The 22,039-nt window shown below is 49.4% G+C and overlaps 1 long non-coding RNA gene and 2 gene segments (V, D, J or C); 1 reads left to right on the forward strand and 2 right to left on the reverse strand.

Moving 5' to 3' along the window:
- Window positions 1-8,607: 8,607 nt before the first annotated feature.
- LOC114021311 lies at window positions 8,608-9,897 on the reverse strand. The segment is given in 2 exon segments: window positions 8,608-9,324; window positions 9,770-9,897. Coding segments are annotated over 2 exon segments (351 nt in total).
- An 853-nt stretch (window positions 9,898-10,750) lies between these two features.
- Window positions 10,751-18,843, forward strand: LOC119567904. Of its 3 annotated transcripts, XR_005227828.2 has the most exons (5): window positions 10,751-10,855; window positions 10,985-11,048; window positions 12,064-17,081; window positions 17,213-17,262; window positions 17,853-18,692. It is a non-coding gene; the product is annotated as an uncharacterized LOC119567904 (long non-coding RNA). The 3 variants fall into 3 exon arrangements; XR_006285592.1 differs by having other exon boundaries at window positions 12,064-17,262; window positions 17,853-18,691; XR_006285593.1 differs by lacking the exons at window positions 10,751-10,855; window positions 10,985-11,048 and adding an exon at window positions 11,117-11,293 and having other exon boundaries at window positions 12,064-17,262; window positions 17,853-18,843.
- A 975-nt stretch (window positions 18,844-19,818) lies between these two features.
- On the reverse strand, window positions 19,819-20,493 carry LOC119563606. The segment is given in 2 exon segments: window positions 19,819-20,116; window positions 20,332-20,493. Coding segments are annotated over 2 exon segments (348 nt in total).
- Window positions 20,494-22,039: the final 1,546 nt, after the last annotated feature.

Here is a 22,039-nt window from a genome sequence, read left to right on the forward strand (position 1 = left end):
CCATCAGGCGGTGGGCCTATGCCACACCACACAGCCCCCCTCCTGCCCAACACCACCTAACTCCCTATGGCCAGAGGCCCCCTAGACCCACTATGCCCAGCACCCCCCAACGCACCCACAAATGCACAGGGACCTGCACAACACCACCCCTGCCCACAGCCCCACCACAACTGCCCAGCACCCCCCACAGAACCCCCGCTCCCTGGTGCCCTTACACACACACACATTCTCCCCGCCCTCTCACAGCCCAGCACCCCCCCACCCCATACTCCCCACAGACCCAGTCCCCCACGCCCTGCCTCCCGGCCGCACTCACCGGCCCTGCTAGGAGGCGACTGTGTCTGCAGGGCTGAGCCAGCAGCGCAGCCAGGGCTGGTCCCAGGGCCAGGAATCGCTCCAGTCCCTCCAGAGGGGTGCAATCAGCCAGGCCAGGACCTGCCCCAGCCAGGGTCCCTCAAGATGCACTTGCCTGGAGGGGCCCAGCCAAGCCCTCCACACTGTTCCCCCCCCCCCCACCCACACACACCCCACCCACACACCTGGCTGAGACTGGCTGGGCTTCTGCACCAGTCCCAGGTGGCTCAGCTCTGGGGAGACAGGTGGGGCCCCACAGGTGGTGGGAAGCCAAGACTGCAGAGACTGCCCTGGGGTCCAGCCAGGGGGCAGAGATGAGCAGGGGGATGGGGCCGGGAGTGGAGAGGAGCCCTCGGCCAGCCAGCGGGCAGGCCGAGATGAGCAAGTGGTGGGTGGGGGAGCCAGCAGGGTCTCGGGGTGCAGGGCAAGCGGAGCAGGCCGGGGCCCCTTCTGAGCATGGGCCCGGCTCCATGGAGCCACTGGAGCCATTGTAAACCCGGCACTGGCCCTCGGTAGGCAGTGCAGGGTTGTTTTACTACAGCAACATAGTGATTGTTTTATAAATAATCCGGCTGTATTCTTTCTTTCTTTCTTTCTTTCTTTCTTTCTTTCTTTCTTTCTTTCTTTCTTTCTTTCTTTCTTTCTTTCTTTCTTTCTTTTCACACGCTAATAATATTCAGATTCAAATAATACAACAGAGGTGATGATGTCATGGGAAAGGTTGGTTTATATCCGTGGGTTTTTTTTTAACCTCTTATTGTGCTTCATGGTTCTCTCTGAAGGCGATTTTCTTAGAACCTTTCTAAAGGCTCAAATCAAACTAGTCGCCTAGCTAAATAGGCGCACAGAGACCTTTGTAAATTTGGCCCCAAAAGTTTTAGTCATCTCTTGCCTTCCCTGATCATCCCTGTCCTCTCCCCAACATGGAAGCACACCCCGTATCCCCCCGCCCCACCGCCTACACACACAGCCCGGAGTGCGGTGTTTATTGAACGGGGGCAGCCCCTGGCTGTCACACTGTGTCGCTCAGAGCGCAGTAATACACCGCTGCGTCTGCCAGCCGCGCCCTGCTCAGGGCCAGGGCGCTGGATTTTCTGTCTTTAGGGATGTGCAAAGCTCCCTCTGGGTCGCTGCTATTAAAGAGTCCCTGGTAGCCAGAGACTATATATTGCGGCCCTCGATTTGGGAACTGCCGGTACCAAAACACATTTTCGTTGGAGATTGAGGCGTGGGAGCAGGTGAGGTTCAGTTCGGCTCCCTCCACCGCTTCTGCTGAGACCGGCTGCCTGATCTCGGCTCTGCCGGAGGCACCTAGGAGAGGAAACCAGCAAGAGAATTAATTCAGTGAGCATGACACTTTGAAGGGAGTTTAGGGGTAAATTCTCTCTCGCCAATCCCCCATTCTCTCAATATGAGCTAGCTTGGAGAGGGCGAGAAGAATTCATATAGCAGAATGTGAGTTGTTATATTAGCTTGTCCTTATTTGTGACCTTTACACAAATGCAATTCGAGGATGGTGCTTTAAAGTATCTATCTATCTATCTATCTATCTATCTATCTATCTATCGATCTACAGACCCCCTTAACTAAGAAAACATGAAAGTGACTGTAGACATGATGGGGAGATTGTATTTATTTTTCCTGTTTGACCTTCAAAGAAATTTCATGTTCTTTTTCTGAAGGAGGTCGGTGTCTTATCATATTGCAAGAAGATAATCCAATGTCCTCAAAATTTAAGGAGTCACCAAACTCTGAATGTGATGTGTGGGTGGGGTTAGTATTAATTTATATTAAAAGACAAAGACATTTTACATTGTTCTCCCAGACCATTTAGCAGCTAAAATACCACGGTGATGGAGGACCATATAAAAATGATGGCTAGAGAGACGAGAGGGAAAGTCCTGTGTGTATTGGGATGGATGGCACAAGACAGAGAAATAGAGATTGAAAGAACCAAAATCTCACTCACTCAGAAGAAAAATCAGCACAATCCCTGAGCCCGGGATTGTTCCCATCTTCACAGCGGAACAGCAGCGTCCCAGCCCCTTCTCTCTGTCTGAGCCCTGTGGCAGAGGGAGGCTCCGCCCTTTCCCCCGCACCTACAAGCCAAAGAGAGACTTTTTTGCAGAGTGCTGAACAGTAGCCATGCAGTGATGCCTCTGCTGGAACTCCAGCTGTGAGTGACGCCTGAGACCAACAGCGTAAACCTCCCTCTGTGTCTCTCTCCTCTGTACCTGCCCTTCCGCTGAGGTTCCAAGATGCCTCACTCTATCCGTCATGGGCCGGGCTCAGGGGCAGGAGGGATGACAGAAGAACGAGATTCAATGGGAACCCAAAAGGTAAAATAGACCCATGTGTCATCATGTCTACAAAAACAACCAGGAGTCCTGTGGCACCTTTGAGACTGACAGATTTATTTGGGCATAAACTTTCGTGGGTGAAAAAAACCCACTTCTTCAGACGCATGGAGTGAAAATTACAGATCCAGGCATAAATTTACTGGCACATGAAGAGAAGGGAGTTACCTTACAAGTGGAGAATCAGTGCTGACAAGGCCAATTCAGTCCGTGTGGATGTGGTCCACTCCCAATAATAGATGAGGAGCTGCCAAGCTCCAGAATGCCTCACTGTGTCCATCATGAAAAAGCCAAAGGGTGAAATGGATCCATAGGTCCTCATGTCTACACGGACGGCTCCTGCTCATACTGCAGCGCCCTCTGCTGGGAAACTGTAGAAGTGTTCAACACAAAACCTCTCTCCAAACTTTCCCAAAGGAGCTCCTCTGTGCAGCATACATGGATGATTTGCAAAAGGCGGGTGTTATCAGGCAGTCCAAGTGAAGTACTAAGTTACGCTGATTTCCCACTAAATCGTGGGAGATTATTAAAGCAGAATGGAATTTACTAAATAATTAGAAAGTACATTGTTTCCCCTCCCCCCAGTAATATTTGTGGCCAGATGCAAGAAAAGGAGGGTGTTGTAGTGTGTAGCTATGGATATTTCAAGATAATGTCCTTGCAGATGGTGTGGGATGGGTTTTTTGTTTTGGTTTTCGTTTGTTTGTGCCATGGTTTTACCTTTTTACTGTGATTCATGATTCTCTAGGTTTTAATCAGGAGGAGGGGATGAAAGAGGACAAAGTATGGGCCAGATCAGACGAGAAACATTCACATAAAGAACCTGACACATCAGAAAAGGACAGACAAATAAACAGTGACAAGTTTTTTAAGTGCTTGTACACAAATGCTAGAAGTCTAAATAATAAGATGGGTGAACTGGAGTGCCTCGTGTTAAAGGAGGATATGATATAATAGGCATCACAGAAACCTGGTGGACTGAGCACAATCAAAGGGACACAGTCATTCCGGGGTACAAAGTATATCGGAAGGACAGAACAGGTCATGCGAGGGGAAAGGGGGTGGCACTATATGTGAAAGAAAATGCAGAATCAAATGAAATAAAAATCATAAATGAATCCACATGTTCCATAGAATCTCTATGGATAGTAATTCCATGCTCTAATAAGAATATAACAGTAGGGATCTATTATTGACCACCTGACCAGGACAGTGAGAGTGATGATGAAATGCTAAGGGAAATTAGAGAAGCTATCAAAATAAAAACTTAATAATAGTAGGGGATTTCAGTTATCCCCATATTGACTGGGTACATGTCACCTCAGGACGAAATGCAGAGACAAAATTTCTCGATGCTTTAAATGACTGCTTCTTGAAGCAGCTCGTAAAGGAACCCACAAGGGGAGAGGCAACTCTCAATTTAGTCCTGAGCGGAGTGCAGGATCTGGTCCAAGAGGTAACTATAACAGGACCGCTTGGAAATACTGACCATAATATAATAACTTTTAACATTCCTGTGGTGGGAAGAACACCTCAACAGCCCAACACTGTGGCATTTAATTTCAGAAAGGGGAACTATGCAAAAATGAGGCAGTTAGTTAAACAGAAATTAAAAGGTACAGTGACTAGAGGGAAATCCCTGCAAGCTGCATGGACCCTTTTCAAAGACACCATAATACAGGCTCAGCTTAAATGCATACCCCAACTTAAAAAACACAGTAAAAGAACTAAAAAAGAACCACTGTGGCTTTACAACCATGTAGAAGAAGCAGTGAGAGATAAAAAGGCATCTTTTAAAAAGTGGAAGTCAAATCCTAGTCAGGTAAGTAGAAAGGAGCATAAACACTGCCAAATTAAATTTTAAAATGTAATAAGAAAATCCAAAAAGGAGTTTGAAGAACAGCTAGCCAAAAACTCAGAAGGTAATAACAAAAGGTTTTTTAAGTACATCAGAAGCAGGAAGTCTGCTAAGCAACCAGTGGGGCCCCTGGACGATCGAGATACAAAAGGAGGACTTAAAGATGATAAAGTCATCATGAAGAAACTAAATGAATTCTTTGCTTCAGTCTTCGCAGCTGAAGATGTTAGGGTGATTCCCAAACCTGAGCCGTCTTTTGTAGGTGACAAATCTGAGGAATTGTCACAGATTGAAGTGTAGAGGAGGTTTTGGAATTAATTGAGAAACATAACAGTAACAGGTCACCTGGACCAGATGGTATTCACCCAAGAGTTCTGAAATAACTCAAATGTGAAATTGTGGAACTATTAACTATGGTTTGTAACCTGTCCTTTAAATCAGCTACTGTACCCAATGACTGGAAGATAGCTAATGTAACGCCAATATTTAAGAAAGGCTCTAGAGGAGATCCTGACAATTACAGACCGGCAAGTCTTACATCAGTACCGGGTAAATTAGTTGAAACAATAGTAAAGAATAAAATTGTCAGACACCTACAAGAACATAAATTGTTGCACAAATGTCAACATGGTTTCTGTGAAGGGAGATCGTGTCTTAATAAACGAATAGAGTTCTTTGAGGGGGTCAACAAACATATGGACAAGGGGGATCCAGTGGACATAGTGTACTTAGATTTCCAGAAAGCCTTTGACAAGGTCCCTCACCAAAGGCTCTTATGTAAATTAAGTTCTCATGGGATAAGAGAGAAGATCCTTTCATGGACTGAGAACTGGTTAAAAGACAGGGAACAAAGGGTCAGAATAAAGAGTCAATTTTCAGAATGGAGAGGGGTAACTAGTGGTGTTCCCCAAGGGTCAGTCCTAGGACCAATCCTATTCAACCTATTCATAAATGATCTGGAGAAAGGGGTAAACAGTGAGGTGGCAAAGTTTGCAGATGATACTAAACTGCTCAAGATAATTAAGACCAAAGCAGACTGTGAAGAACTTCAAAAAGATCTCACAAAACTAAGTGACTGGGCAACAAAATGGCAAATGAAATTTAATGTGGATAAATGTAAAGTAATGCATACAATATGCATGGGGGCTAATTTAGGAGAAAGATCTTGGAGTCACCATGGATAGTTCTCTGAAAACATCCATGCAGTGTGCAGCGGCAGTCAAAAAAGCAAACAGGATGTTAGGAATCATTGAAACAGGGATAGAGAATAAGACAGAGAATATCTTATTGCCCTTATATAAATCCAGGGTATGCCCACATCTTGAATACAGCATAAGATGTGGTCCCCTCATCTCAAAAATGATATACTGGCATTAGAAAATGTTCAGAAAAGGGCAACTAAAATGGTTAGGGGTTTGGAACAGATCCCATATGAGGAGAGATTACAGAGGGTAGGACTTTTCAGTTTGGAAAAGAGGAGACTAAGGGGGGACATGATTTAGGTATATAAAATCGTGAGTGGTTTGGAGAAAGTGAATAAGGAAAAGTTATTTACTTGTTCCCATAATATAAGAACTAGGGGCCACCAAATGAAATTAATGGGTAGCAGGTTTAAAACAAATAAAAGGAAGTTCTTCTTCACTCAGTGCACTGTCAACCTGTGGAACTCCTTGCCTGAGGAGGTTGTGAAGGCTAGGATTATAACAGGGTTTAAAAGAGAACTGGATAAATTCATGGAAGTTAAGTCCATTAATGGCTATTAGCCAGGATGGGTAAGGAATAGTGTCCCTAGCCTCTGTTTGTCAGAGGCTGGAGATGAATGGCAGGAGAGAGATCACTTGTTAGGTTCACTCCCTCTGGGGCACCTGGCATTGGCCACTGTCAGTAGACAGGATACTGCTCTGGGTGGACCTCTGGTCTGACCCAGTATGGCCATTCTTTTGTTCTTATGTTCTTATGTTCTCTCCTAAGAGGATTTTTCTTAGACCTGGCTGTCACACTGTGTCTTCCACAGCACAGTAATACACAGCCGCATCTGCCAGCCTCACCCTGTGTAAGACCAGGGTGCTGGATTTTCTGTCTATGGGGATGTGCAAAGCTCCCTTGGGCTCGGGGCTATTAATGATTTCTTGGTACCCAGAAGCTATGTATTGTAGTCCTCGGTTCAGGAACTGCTGGTACCAAAACACGTTGTCATTCATCTTGATTGAGGCATGAGAGCAGGTGAGGTTCAGTTCGGCAGAGTTGTAGCCAGAGATCACAGCTCAAGGGGCAGCTCCAGGGTTCTGATAGTACCAAATAATTTTCTTTTGTAGCCAGCTACACTGTGGTTACAGGGGAAGTCAGCCCTGCCCCACACCAGGAAAGACAGCGCAGCAGGCTGAGAAACCTTTGCATCCACCACTCTGCCTGGTAATAAAATAAAAACAGAGCATGAAAATCCTCCAGACATAGACAGGGAAACTATCAGCAGCAGCAGCAGCAGCATGAAGTGTCATCAAGAAGGACACCCGGACACAGGTGAAAATTAATAAATACCAACGGGGGGTGGGGGGGGAATAATGCCCAGCAATACTACGTGGGAATCTGAGGGTTTGGCTACACTTATGGGTTACAGTGCAATAAAGGGGCCCCAGGCGCACCAGCTCACTATCTGTCCACACTGGCAAGGCACGTAGAGTGCTCTGACTCTGCGGCTACAGTGCTGCTGGTACTCCACCTCGGCGACTGGAATAACGGTTGCTGCGCCCCAGCTGGAGTGCCATGGAGCCAGTGTGAACAAGGTGTTGCATTGCTGCTCTCTGATCAGCCTCCGGAAAGGTCCCATAATCCCCTTAAGTCAAGTGGCCACTCTTGTCATTGTTTTTGAATCGCTGCAGGAATGTGGATGTGCCCTTTGAAAGCTCCGTTTCTGACAGCTGGCTGCTTATCTGCTCTGAGACAAAGCAAGCCATTAGCGTGGAATGCTGCGTGTGTGAGAGAGAGGTGGGGGGAGGGGAGTCTGCTTCTGTCTGAGCTTACAAGACAGCATGCTGACATGCTCTCAGCCCCCCAAAAACCTACTTTCTCTCCCCCAACCCACTCTCTCCCCCCCACATACACGCAACACACTCCCTGTCACACTCCACCCCACACCCCCCATTTGAAAAGCATGTTTCAGTCACTTGCATGCTGGGATAGCTACCCATAATGCACCACTCCCAATGCCGCTGCAAGTGCAGCAAATGTGGCCGCGCCAGTGCGCTGGAAGCTGTTGGTGTGGACAGACTGCAGCGCTTTCCCTACTGTGCTCTCCAAAGGCTGGTTTAACTCAAAGTGCTCTACATCTGCAAGTGTAGCCATGCCCTGACTCACTGGAAACAAGGAGCAGCACAAGCCTGGAGACCAGGGTTTTAAGCATCCTCTCAATGAAGATTCGGTGTCTCTGCGCTTTTGCACGGAGCGGCTCTGTTTTCTCTCCACTCAGGCACCCCCGCCCCCGCCCGCCAGCAATGTCAGAAGAAACGAATTAGGCCCTTTCCTCGCAGAGGGAAGCCGACCTCTGTCTTCTGAGGGCTGAAGGAATCCGGGAACGCTGAGTCCGCTCCGAATTAAATCGTGACTCTTGGTGTCAAGCCTCGAATCTCTCCGAGCTTGGTTGGTAGCTGCCTTTGCGCTGAGCTGCTAGAAAGTCTCGCAGGGTCCGGGAGGGGGGGGGCGGTGGAAACACCAGGGAGCGCGCTAGTTTCTGGAGCTCTCCGGTCGGCGCGGCAGCGCCCTCTGCCGGACTCTTGTCTGAACTGCAGGGCGCTACGGGGGAGCAGAAAACTTTGTTCCGCTTTCCTAGAGGAGTCGCGGTTTCTGAAGGAAGGAGAGTGTGGGGAGGGGCTAGGTTAGTTTTGTTTGTTTATTGTTGCTATTGAAACGCGGATGATTTTACAGCTTTCACGCAAAGGAAATTTTGTATTCGGTTCCTGTAAAGGAAGATGGGTTTCAGAGTAGCAGCCGTGTTAGTCTGTATTAGCAAAAAGAAAAGGAGGACTTGTGGCACCTTAGAGACTAACAAATTTATTTGAGCATAAGCTTTCGTGAGCTACAGCTCACAAGAAGATGGTTTCTCTCTAGTTATGTTTCGTAATAAACTTTGCTGTAGAAAGTGGAGGAAAAAAAGGAAAGAAAATGATTTTTTTTTAGTTGTGATCTAGTCACCACAATGAACACATGTGGAGTGACACCAGATTTAGGCTGATCTTCACACAGCTGTCCCAGGATCTGCAACCTCGGTGCCAATCTCCGTATCCTTATGATATGGCCCATTGACTCCAATGGAGCTCTGCCCATTTATAACAGCTGAGCATCTGTCCCCTTGGCTGCCATGGAATTACGCTGCTTTAAACCACCTGGGGATCTGCCCCGCACCTCGTCCGCCAAGCTGCCTGCCAGAGAACTGAGGGTTTTTGCCCTGAGCCCAGCTCTGCCTGTGTCACTGTGCTCTCACCGCGCAGAGGTAGCTGCCTGAGTCCCCCAGCTGGGAGTCGGTGAGGTGCAGAGAGCTGCGTTTCCCACTTTCCAGGCGCTCGCCTATGAACCGCCCCACAGTGACATTGTCATTAGAGCTCGTGGTCAGCAGGTGGGTCGGCCCTTGCCCAGGCAGCTGCTGGTACCAGTAGAAGGTTTGGTAAGCGCTGGTGAAAGAGCAGGACATGGTGGAGACCTCCCCTTCCCCTGCAACCAGCCACTCGGGGCTCTGAACCACTTGGGCTTCGCAGCAGGAGACTGGAGGGAAACAAAATAATAGCAGTTAACATGAAGAGCATGTGAGTTGCCTGTTTATCTGTGGATGTATCTATCAAGCCTTCCCTCTTCAGCCTCCATCCATCCTTCTATTGTTGCATCCCCAGTATCTATATCTACATGTGGATATATCGATACAGATAGGTATACAGATATAGATCCTTCCATCAACATCTGCTTATTTTTCTCTGTACTCTCCCCGAATCTTAAAAAAGCAGGACAAGAAATGTTAACAAATAACTCCAAATAAATATTACTGTTTAAACAGAACAGAGGCTGAGATATTTGCAGACCCCTCTGTCCTTACGGGTGCATTAGCTCTCAGAGAGATAGAGAGATATCCATTTAAGAGGTCTTGCCCCCCACTGACGTCTAAGAGTCTGCATCTTTTTACCCTTTAAAATGAGAAAATATTTGTTTCACTCACAGAGAAAAGCAAAGGTGAGGAGAAGGCTCCACAGAGCAGTTCCACTCTCTGAGGCCATGGTGAGCTCCGTTTCTTCTGTCCCTCGCAGAGGAATATACCGAGGCAGAGTCAATCCGTGGAAGGTCTGCAGGAGACCAGTGGAAATGAGAATTCTCCCTCCCCTCAGGTTTCAGCCTTCTCAAGGGGAAGGATTCTCCGCCTACAGAGGCTGCTGTTTCATTGTGTGCCCCGGGGGGGAACAGCAGCTCTGTGAACTGGGCTGGGCTGGGTACATTGAGGACAGCCCGGACCTCAGGCTGTGGGAATTAACCAGGGTCTGCAGGGGAGGAGGGTGAGCCCTCTAGCGCCATCTGCTGCCCTGGCAGAGAAGCGGGGGGGGGGGGGAAGAGGGGGAGGGGGGCATTATTTGCTACAGGGGAATCCCAGCTAAAAGTTCATGGGAATGATACAGAGCCCTCCACACACAGGTGCACCCCTTTACTCCAGTGGAGTTACAGCTGATTTACACCCCCTGAGGACCTGCCACATTAGCTCCAATCGAGAGCGTCTGGGTCACACCAGATGAGGATCTGGCCCAGTGACGTAAATGAAGATATTGCTGATTTGCACCAGCTGGGGGTCTGATTCAGTGACTCCAGTGGAGCAACAGCCACTTTACACCAGCTGGGGATCCGTCCCTGCAGCTCCTCGGCCCAGCTGCTGTCAGAGGATGAGGGTTTTTGCCCTGAGCCCCGCTCTGCCTGTGTCTCTCTGCTCTCACTGCTCAGAGGTAGCTGCCTGAGTCCCCCCGCTGGGAGCTGGTGATGTGCAGAGGGCTGCGTTTCCCACTTTCCAGGGGCTGCCCCACGAACCGCTGCTTGGTGGTGTTCTCCTGAGGGCTCACGGCCAGCAGGTAGGTCAGGCCTCGCCCAGGGAGCTGCTGGTACCAGTGGAAGGTTTGGTACTTGGTGGTGAACGCGCAGGACAGGGTGGAGACCCCCCCTCCTCCCCAGTAACCAGCGACTGGGGGCTCTGATCCACTTGGGCTTCGCAGCAGGAGACTGAAGGGAAACAAAAGAACAGTTGAAATGTAGCATTCAAGTGTAGGTGAGAGTGTGTTACTTTGCCTGTCTACCTATCTGACCATTCTTCCCTATGTGCTATCTCCCTATCCTTCCCTCTGAAGCACCTTTCCGTCCATCCATGGACCCATGCACCCTTTCTCTCTCCACCTAGAATCTTCCCCAGTCTGAAAAGAGGCAAGAAATGCTAACAAAGAACCCCGGGACAAGATGACTCTGTAAATAGATCAGACACGGAGTGTGTCCCATTGGCAGCCCCCTCTTTCCCATATGTAGGTGGTGTAACTCTGAATCAAACAGAGCAGGGAACTGAATCAAATACGTCTCCAGTCATTTCTGCCTCAATGTCCGACAAGCGAAGCAGCTGCCTTGGAGGAGCCCAGAGTGTTCTGAGCAAAAACTTACAGTACAAAGGAAGAAAGACCCAGGGGATTTGCAGCCTCATGATTCCCAGAGGGGTGAGGTGAATTTCTGGCACCGGTAGCAGCCGGGCACTGAGGTGCGATGGTGCCTGGCTCATCTCGGCCTGATGTTTTGTTGTGCTCAGACACAGCATGTGACACCCCCCAGCCTAGGGTCCTGTAACTGCCGCCGCTTGCTCCTGCACAAGCTCAGCTGCCCTCTCGGAGCTGTACACCCCCAGCGTAGACAAAAGCACCCAGCATGAGGGGCTTCCTTGGCAGTATCTCAACAGCACCAAACACGACGAAGCAGGAGAGTCCTGTGGCTATAATGTTAGCGAAGGCCTGGGTTCGAGTCCTTCCTCCACCCCAGGCATTCTGGGGGCTTTAGGAATTGGGCAAGTCACTCAGGGTCACGTTTTGAAAGGAATGGCTAGTGGGGTTTTCAAACACACCCAGGGCCCCTAACACGCACTGATTTCAAAGGCACTTCTGAAAAATCCCACCAGGTACCTAAAGAGCTTTAAAAATCTGCCCTTCTGTTCCTCAGACCCCCAGCCATAAAATGGGGTAACAGCACTTTCCCACCTTGCAGGGGTGTTGTGTGGACCAATAAAGTGAAGATTGTGATGTGGGTAGACACTGTGGACCAGAGAAATACCTAATTCAGGCACTTTTAGCCTGGAATGGTTAAAGATTTCTGAGGAACTTAGTAGCCCAATTTCCCTTGAATTCCACTGTGAGTTGAGCACCTAATTCCCTTGGGCTCATTTGAAAATATTTTAAAAGGTGCTTTTGTCTCTTTCTCTCTCTCCCTCTCCCCCAATCCAAGTTCTGCAGTATCTCAGCACCCCACAGACATGAATGGATTTAGTCTGGGATGTTCAAAGGAACCCAAGGGAGTTAGGGACCCATGTCCTGTTGAATTTCAGTGAAGTTTGGCTACCTGGATCCTGTAGCTGTCTTTGGCAATCCCAACCTTGAATTCAACAGACCATGGGTTCCTAACCTGCTGGCCTCAGGAGAATGCTACCGAGCAGTGGTTAGTGGGGCAGCCCCTGGAAGATGGGAAATGCAGCCCTCTGCACATCATGGACTCCCGGCTGGGGGACTCAGGCAGCTACCTCTGTGCAGTGAGAGCAGAGTGAGGTGAGTCTGTTATATTTGAGACTTTGAGAGTGTGCATTTGTGTTTGATCTGCAAGTGAGTGATTTTGGTATATGTGCTAGTTTGTGTGTGAGTGTGTCATTTTGTGAGTGTGGCAATGAGAGAATTTGGGACGTGTGTGTGTGAGTGACTGTAGGTGTTTGATGTACGTAAGAGCAACTTCGGTATATTTGTGATTCTGGGTGTGAGGGGCTTTGCGTGAATTGTGAGTTCACATATGTATGAATTTGTGTATGTAAGAGAGAGGGAAAGAGAGAGCCTTTGTGAGTTTGTGTGTGTGACAGATTTTGTGTGTGTCTGTGAAACACATAAGTAGTTGTGTGTCTAAACAACATTTCAATGCCCAGACTGAAATGAGGATGTGCCTTTATATTTAATAGTAAAACAGTGGTGGAAAACTCCTGCACATATTCCATTAATTCCTGCAGCTGTCAAATTGGAAAGAAATGTCCGCCAGGTGGCAGCACGTGATCACAAGCCTGTTTGCTTTCAGCCCGGGGTTTGCCCCATTTTTATCACAATTTCCTTTCAGATCAACCCAGCAGGGCCTGAGGAAGCTCTGTTTTTAGGTAAAGGGGAACCGTCCACTTTCAATGCAGTTTATAGTTCCTTGTGACTTGAAAAGGCAGGCTGAGATTTTGAAATCAGCCTACAGGAATTAGATGTCTGATTCCCATTAAAATTAATGCAGACTGAGCATCCACGTTGTGATTTCCAAAATAGCCCAAGGAATTTATATGCCCAAATCCTCTCTTGATTTTTAATGGAATACGATAATCTAAATCCTCGAGGCCCTTTTGAAAATGCCAGCCGCAATATAAATCTGGGAACTCTCTTTCCAGGAATGACTCAGCTCTTCTGCCCATATGGTGATGTTTGTCCCTATGCAGAGGGGCCAGTGCGAGCCCCAGGTGCCAGTTAAGTCCATACACTGAAAGCTCAAGTGCGGGTTAAGTGTCAACCCAGGATGGAATTTCAGCTGGATTTCCAAAGGAGCCTAGGGATGTAGATGCCAAGCATTCATTGATTTTAATTAGAATTGGGGTCCCTAACTCCAGAAGGAATCCATCCCAGCCTCCCCCACCCCCCGTGAGATATCAATAGATTGCTTGATGCATGGATCCTAAAGTGAGAAGAGACCTTTGTGATCATCTAACACAATGCGTTAACAGAGGCCAGAGAATTATAATTGTGATTCTTGTACCCAACCCATACCTTGTGGTTGACTAGAGGAGAGACACCCAGTCTTGATTTCGAGATTTCAAAAGATGGAGAATCCACCATGTCCCCGGGTAAGTTGTTTCAGTGTTTAATTACCCTCACTGTTAAAAATGTGCACTTTCTTTCTAGTCTAAATTTGTCTCTCTCCGGCTTCCAGCCATGGGATCTTATTCTGCTTTTGACTTGTTCCATCTCCTCTTTGAGGAGAATTTCTGAGTAACATTGTGGTGCCGCCTTTTCCCAGAAATCAGGAAGAGGTTTTCATCTCCAGGAACCCAACTGTGGCAGGTCTCACCCCACTTCATAGCCCTCCCCCCACCGCCACACCCCTTTCCTGCCCGTGGTCGCCTCCTAACTTCACCTGCAGGAGTCAGTTTCTTACAGTAGCAGAGAGGTGTCAGGTTTTTGTTCAGGGCTCCCTATGAATTTCAACACAGTGTCTCTACTGAAAGCGCAGAAGTACATGGCCGCGTCCCCCAACTCCAGAGCTGTGATCCTCATACTGACAGAGCGTCTGGACTTCTCCAGATTAACAGAGAATCTCTTCCCGGCCTCATTCCTCTTTGTTCCTCCAGAATATTGCCAAGAAAGGAAAAGAAGGCTTTCCCCAGCGGGCTGTTTGTACCAATACAAATAATAACTGCTAGCAGCTGTTTCATAAGTGCAGTCCAGGGAAACGGACTGGCGCTCCACCCCTGACACTGAAGGCTGGGTCTGAGTTACAGCATCTTCCATGCTGGAGCCTGGCACAAGGAGAGGGGAAAGAGAGGTTAGTCGGAGGATGCTGACACTGAGGGGAGTTCTTTGTTCAAGGAGTTTTTAAGGATCTGCAGGGATTTCATGGAATCACAGAAATGTCAGGCTGACCTCAAGAGGTCGTGCAGTGCTCCCCCCCCCCCCCGGCCATGAGATCATCCCTGCCTGACAGGTGTTTGTCTAACCTGATCTTCAAACCCTCCAGCGATGGGGATCCCACAGCCTCCCTACTTAATCTGTCTGGAGCTCCACTCTCCTTATAGTTAGAAAGGTTTTCCTAACATCTAATCTAAATCTCCCTTCCTGCAAACTAAGCCAGTTATTTCTTGTCCCACACTCTGTGGACAAGGAGAACAACAGATCACCCTCCCCTTTATTTAGACTCCCAGAATCCATTGAAATTCAATTCCAGTGGTATTTGGGTACCTAAATCCCTGCCTGAGAGCATCCCTTATTGCAGAAGAGGAGGAAGGTCTGTTTAATCTCTCAGCGCCAGTAATGAAGGGGGAGGCAGGTGGAGAATCTTTCAGAAATGGGATATGGAATTTTACTCACTGAAAAGCCAAATCAGCACAATGGCTGAGCCCGGGATCGTGACCATCCCCCCAGCGTCTCGGCTCTTCTGCAGGGCGCTGCCGCTTTTCTCTCCAGCCAGCCTGGGAGAGAGTCACCCAGGCGGCAGCTCTTCTCCTCCACCTGCAGCCCTGGGCCGAGGGAGGCGAGAGAGCCGGTGTCTGAATGGTGACGGTTAGACATCAGGCAGTGATGTCACAGTTGGAGGTGGGGCCAAGCATGAGCCTCCCCTCCCCTCAATACCTGCCCTGCCGCTGAGCCCACAGGTGCTGGAACTAAGGGTGCTGGGGGGAGAGCGGGGGCTGCTGCACCCCCTGGCTTGAAGTGGTTTCCATCAGATCCAGGGTTTACAGTTTGGTTCAGTGGTTCTCAGCACCCCACTGTACACATTGTTCCAGAGCCCCTGGCTGAGCCCCCCACATGCCTCACCACGTATGAGGGGCTTGCAGGAGAACTCGACCACGGGACACCAGAGGCTGGAATAAACTGGTGCGCCCTGTCTGTGGAGAGCCACGCTGACTGTGCTGCGGTGCCTTCTGGAGGAGAACAGCCCAAACCGCAGCCAGAGCCAGGGCCAGCCGGAAACTGACCCATCATCTCTGTCCCAAGGGAGCTGCGCTTCCCAAAAGCTGGGGGCGTTTTTCCCTTCGCTGCCGGTGGCTTTTTTCATTGCTGCAAACGGTGGATGATGCCATGTGGTCCAGAGAAGGGACTTTTCCCTGTAAAATTCCATTTCCTAAAGAAAAATTCCCCTCCAGAATTAACCCGTTGCTTTTAATGTGTGTGGCCATAGGTTTTAAGGAGTGTCAAGCAGGAAAGAAAAGCACTAGGACTCCCAGCCCTATATCTGGTTACGTCAGTGAATGTAAACCCACAGTAAACAGTAAACCCATCCGATGAAGTGAGCTGTAGCTCACGAAAGCTCATGCTCAAATAAACTGGTTAGTCTCTAAGGTGCCACAAGTACTCCTTTTCTTTAAACCCACAGTGGTGCCAATAAAGTCACCGTATTTGATAAGCAGAGTGGTCTGGTGCATAACCAGCTGGAATGGGGTTCAGGGCTGCTAGGTTCTTTCCCTCCCCCTCCCTTTGACTCTCTTTCCACTTTCTGCCTTTCTCTCTTTAGCCCCTATAGCTTGTGAGCTCTTGGGGGCAGGGACTTTCTCTGTGTCTTCATACACCAGCTGGGGATCTGGCCCATTGACTCCAGCTGAGCTATGACATATTCACACCAGCTGGGGACCTCTGTGCCTGCATCTCCCCCACCATGCTGCCTTGCAGAGAATGAGGGCTTTTAAGCCCAGCTTGGGTTGCTGTGCCTCCACCCCACACAAGTAGGGGCCTGAGTTCCCCAGCTGGGACTCCGAGCTGTGCCGAGAGCTGCTTTTCAAATCCTCCAGGAGCTCGCCCATGAACCACCCATCAGTGGCTTCCTCTCTACCATTGACAGTCAACGGTGGGAGAGCCCTCTCTGGGGGAGCAGCTGGTACCAGTGGAAGGTTTGGTAAGCGCTGGTGTAAGTACAGGTCACGGTGGAGATGTCGCCTTCCTAAACAACCAGTGACTCAGGTCTCTGAACCAACTGGGCCTCACAGCAGGAGGCTGCAGGGAAATATAACGATAGCAACTAAAATAATGTATATTAGAGTGTTACAGTACCTGTTTAACCTAATGTCTGTCTATCCACCAGACGCTGGGAATGGGTGACAGGGGATGGATCACTGGATGATTCCTGTTCTGTGCATTCCCTCTGGGGCATCTGGCAGCTGGCCACTGTCAGAAGATAGGACACTGGGCTAGATGGACCTTTGCTCTGACCCACTATGGCAGTTCTTATGTTGTTCTGTCTCTCTCCCTGTCTATCTGTGCATCTATTTACCTTTCTTTCTGCTGTTGCCTCTCTCTAATTTCTGAATGCTCCTATCTATCCACGTCTATCTGTCCTGCCATGTGTATCATCTATCCATACATCAATCTGTTGTAAAATACACAATTTCCAGTAATAGCTAGCGTCAGTTTCGTAAGCGCAATCCAAGGTCACAGACCCACTCTCCACGCCCGACGCCGCCGGCTGGGTCTGCGTTACCGCATCTTCCATGCTGGAGCCTGTTACACAGAGCGGGTGAGGGAGAGGTTAGTCGTAGAATGTTGCCCCTGACTTGATTTATGGAGCGCATCCCTCATTGATTATCCTGATGATGATAATAATCTTCTTCGTCATCGTCATCTTGGATCAGGCACTGACACTTATTTTCGTTGCACAGCACCTACCCCGAGGTGGAAATCATTGGCTGTTGCTGCTGATTAATTATTGGTAAATATTTATTAATTATTATTATTATTATATCCTATTATTATTTATTACTATTCCAACCCCACCATCAGTTTTACTCAGATTCCCAGTAATTTCCATTGGAACATTTTACCCATAGGAAGAATGGCCCAAGGACTGGGCAGCATTGTGATATTTTCCCATTACATAAGAACATAAGAACGGCCAGACTGGGTCAGACAAAAGGTCCATTTAGCCCAGTGTCCTGTCTTCCGACAGTGGCCAAAGCCAGGGGCCCCAGAGGGAATGAACAGAACAGGTTATCACCCAGTGATCCATTCCCTTCATCCAAGGTTTTTCAAAGCTTCAGGCTGAGATTTTTCAAAGGAGCAGAAGAGAACTAGGTACCCAAAACCTCCCTTTGAAAATCCCTGCCCAGTTCACCCAGTCTCCCCAACCCTCACTTCTAGTCGAGTCTATTCTGGCTCTGAGTTAAGAAGATTCCAAATGTAGAGTCTCTATTTACCAAGTAATACCAAAGCGGTCACAGCCCAGAGTAGGTTTTGTTCCCTCATAATGAAAAGATTTTCCTCCTGCCTCAGTATCACACTTTCTCTCTTCTTCTGCACCAGAAGTCGTGTTAGCTCTCAAGCTGCTGCATGGCCCTCGACATGACAACCGACGTGTCTGTGACTTCTCTGCTGCAGAAAAGCAAAGAGTGTTTCCTGATTGATTGTAGATTGGCACCAGAGCCAAACTTCCTGGCAGAGTTAACCACTGATTGAGTGACACCACCACTCCACTGGCAGATTGCAATCAGAACTGGCTAAAAGGGGGGCCCTCCCACCTGAGCTCCTCCACCTGCCCCCTGCAGAACAGCGCCCCCTAGTGTCACACTGGGGTCAGAACTAGCTCTCAGGGAAGAGAGCCCCATAAAGAGCCCCCACCCTGCTGCCTGCAGCACAGCGCCCCCTACCACCCTGCTGGGGCGCGGAGGCCAGCCCTGAGTCACCCACACCATCCCATGAATTATCAGGTGTCCCATCCAAATCCGATGTAAAGACTTCAAGGGATGGAGAAGAATCCCTCATGCTCAAAGGCAGGTTGTTGCTACAGTGAACTAACCTCACTGTTAAAAAATGTTTGCCTTTGGTCTGGCCTTTGGTCACGTAGCATATATGAAAACGAATTACACATTCAGAGCTGCTGTCGGTACCATTTATTAACTTTTGATATTATAGTAGCACCCAGAAACCCAATTGAGATCAAAGCCTTATTTTGCTGGGCACTGCACGGATATATAGAGACAGTCCCTGCCCTAAGAAACTTACACTCTAAATAGAAAAGACAGACAGAGAAAGTATTATTCGCCACCGCCATTATACCGATGGGGAACTGAAACCCAGGGAGATTAGGGTCGGATTTTTTCCAAGGTGCCTATGGGAGATAAGCATCTAATTCCTATAAAATGCTCTGACAATCTTGGCTCTGGCCTCCTACGTGACCTTGCACGAGTCGCTTCTTTGTACGGCGCCTAACACCACCAGACCCAATTTAGCAATAATAAGAAAGTTTCAAAGGGGATTGGGCAGCGTCATAGGCTGGCCGGCCCTTTGCAGCAAGCTAGCTTCAGCTACCAGCTCTCTCATGAGCAGGCAACACAAGGGCTCATTAGTGACCCCTGCTGGGTGTAATGGGGGTTAATTAGAAAGGCTGACACCCCCCCCCCCCCAAGCCCTAGTTGCGGTGGTGAAGCAGGCAGAGCACTATTTAAATAGGGCAGGGAGCTCATTAATGGAGAGACGGTCCTGGAGAGAGGTGTGAGGGGAGGCCCTCTGTGGGAAGAGCATGTGGTTATCAGGTTGAGCTACCCATAGACTGTAGGGTAGGTTCCTGTGGGGAGGGGGGGTCCCTGAGATAGGGCCTGCAACAGGAGACAGAGACCCAGGCTGCTCCTTATGGGGATCCCTGAGATTGGGCCCGAAGGAAGCCAGGAGTTCCTCGGAGCTTAACTGCTGGAGTCGCTGGCGAAGGGAAGCAGCAGCGCATTACGCTGGGCAAGAAGAGAGAGAAGAGGAAGCAGGGCCAAGAAGCAGAGGACTTCAGTGGGCCCAGGCAGGGGCAGAAAAGCTGTTTGGACAGTTGCTGAGGACGTTAAGTTGCCCCATTTGTTAGCCCAGAAAGGGGAGTGAACTGCTGAATGACTTGGCTGGAGCCTGGAGACCAGAGAAAACACAGCCAGGAATGGACACGGCAGCCAAGGAAGTAGCCACGCGAAATCCCCTGCCACGCCAGACCCCGGACACGAGCGGTGAGGCCTCGGGCATAGAAGCATCGACCGCTCCCTGGGGCTCCTGGGGAAATGCTGCCTTCATGGCCAAGATCAAAGCGCCTCCGGCAGAGCTGGGAGCCGAAACCACGTTTCCTCGGTCCCCTCCCACCGCCCTAACTAGGGAGCCTCCCCCTCAGCAGGGCTATAAACTCCTTTCCCCGTCTGCCCACGGGGCTCTGTCCCACACCGCCCGGCGCGCCCCCAGCGCCCTGCAGCCCCCTCCCGGGTCACACCCAGAGTTATTGTACAGGCTACTCTGCCCCCTGTGTCACTGTGTCTCCACGGCGCAGAGGTAGCGGGCGGTGTCCCCCAGCCGGCAGCCGCGGATGTGCAGGGAGCTCCGCTTCGGCCCCGGATCGTGATCCGCAGTGAAATTCGGTTCTTGTGTCTCGCTCCCCTTACCGTGCAGCATCAGCAGGAAAAGGGGCCGCTCCCCGGGAGCCTGCCGGTACCAGTGTAAACTTTGGATAGCGCTGGAGTAAGCGCAGGTCACGGTGCCATTCTGCCCCTCGGGGACATCCAGCCATTCCGGGCTCTGCTCCACAGAGAGCTGCCCGCTGGCCACTGGGAATGAGGGAGACAAGGGGGAACCAAGTCAGAAGCTGCCACGAGCCACTTGCCCCCGGGAACCGCGGAGTGGGGTGGGAAGAGAGACAGGCTGCGGAGGGACAGACCGACCGATCTCTCCATTTCACTCCCTTCTTCCCCACCACACAGTCAATGAAATACAGCCCCAACTCCCTGCTAGTAACCAGCGGTTCGGTCTCCCCAGCCCTTACCCCACAGGTGCATTAGCTGGATAACCCAGGACAGCCCCCGCCGCCTCCCCATCCCTGCGCTCACTGACACCCCAGGGCGCGGAGACGCTGCTGGGTTCTCCCTGGGGCCGGCAGGTGTGTTGGGGTCTCCTGTGCTGGAGGGATCGGACACGTTCTTCTCCCCCCTCGTGTGCCCAGCCAATCAGCGACCAGCCCCTTCTCTCCCATCACAGCCGTGCGTCCCTGCGGAGAACTCCTTCGCTCAGGGCCCTTCACCTTGTGAGGGCTGCCCCCTTGTGGCCAAGTGCATAAGCGGGTGCAGAAATATTTAGTTCTTTTCAAAGGGGAGTCAGGTGCCCAACTCCCATTGACCTCTACCAGAACCGGGTGTCCAAATCCCTTAGGCAGCCTCCATGAAGAAATGACTCCTCTCAATTATCAAACTAAAGATGTAGAGAGAGATTTCTCCAAAGTACATAGGGGATTCAGGAGCACAAGTCCCATTAATAATACTGTCCAATTGATTCTTATTCATAGAGTTTAAGTCCACAAGAGTACTTTAGTCTGGCCTCCTGTGTAGCTATAGCACAGGCCGTTAAATTTCATCCAGTTACCCATGTATTTGCCCAAAACTTGTGTTTGCCTAAAGTATCTTCAGAGGATCACAGAATCATAGAGGGGCTGGAATGGACCTCAAGAATTCATCTAGTTCTCCCCCTGTGCTGAGGCAGGGCTGAGTAAACCTAGACCATCCCTGACAGGTGTTCGTCCAATCTGTCCTTATAAACCTCCAGTGATGGGGATTCCACAATCTCCCTGGAAAGACTATTCCAGAGCTTAACTACCCTTTATAGTTGGAAAGGTTTTCCTAATATGCGACCTAAATCTCCCAGCCTGCAGATTTAGGCTATCACTTCTTCCCAGCTTCCATGGACATGGACAACAATGATCACTGTCCTCTTTATAACAGCCCCTAACATGTTTGAAGATTGTTAAATCCATCCTCATCCTCCTCAATCTTCTTTTCTTCAGATTAACCAGACCCATTTTTTTAAAAAATTCCTCATTAATCAGGTTTTCTGAACCTTTTATCATTTTTGCTGCTTTCATCTGGACTCGCTCCAGTTTGTCTACATCTTTCTAAAAATGAAGCACCCAGAACTGGACACAGGACTCCAGCTGAGGCCTCACCAGTGACAACTAAAATAGGACAATAACCTCCTGTGTTTTACATATGACACTGCTGCTAATACATCATAGGACTGGAAGGGACCTCGAGAGGTCACCTAGTCCAGTCCCCTGAGCTCATGGCAGGACTATTATAGAACACAGGGGGAAATCAAATCAGTATTTTAGAAGTTTGTACACTACTGTGAGAAGTATGGGGAATAAGCAGGAAGAATGTGAAATGCTGTTAATAAACAGAACTATGACATAGTTGGCATCAGGGAGACCTGGTGGGATAATACACATGACTGAATATTGGTATAGAAGGATACAGTTTGTTCAGGAAGGACAGGCAGGGAAGAAAGGGAGGAGGTGTTGTCTTATATATCAAAAATGTACACACGTGGACTGAGGTTGAGATGGAAATAGGAGACAGACTTGTTGAAAGTCTCTGGGTAAGGATAAAAATGGTAAAAAACAAGGGTGATGTCATGGTAAGGGTCTACTACCCACCACCTAAACAGGAAGAAGAGGTGGATGAGGCCTTTTTTAAACAACTAAC

Source organism: Chelonia mydas, chromosome 13 (genome assembly GCF_015237465.2).
Source record: "Chelonia mydas isolate rCheMyd1 chromosome 13, rCheMyd1.pri.v2, whole genome shotgun sequence".
Taxonomy (NCBI): Eukaryota; Metazoa; Chordata; order Testudines; family Cheloniidae; genus Chelonia; species Chelonia mydas.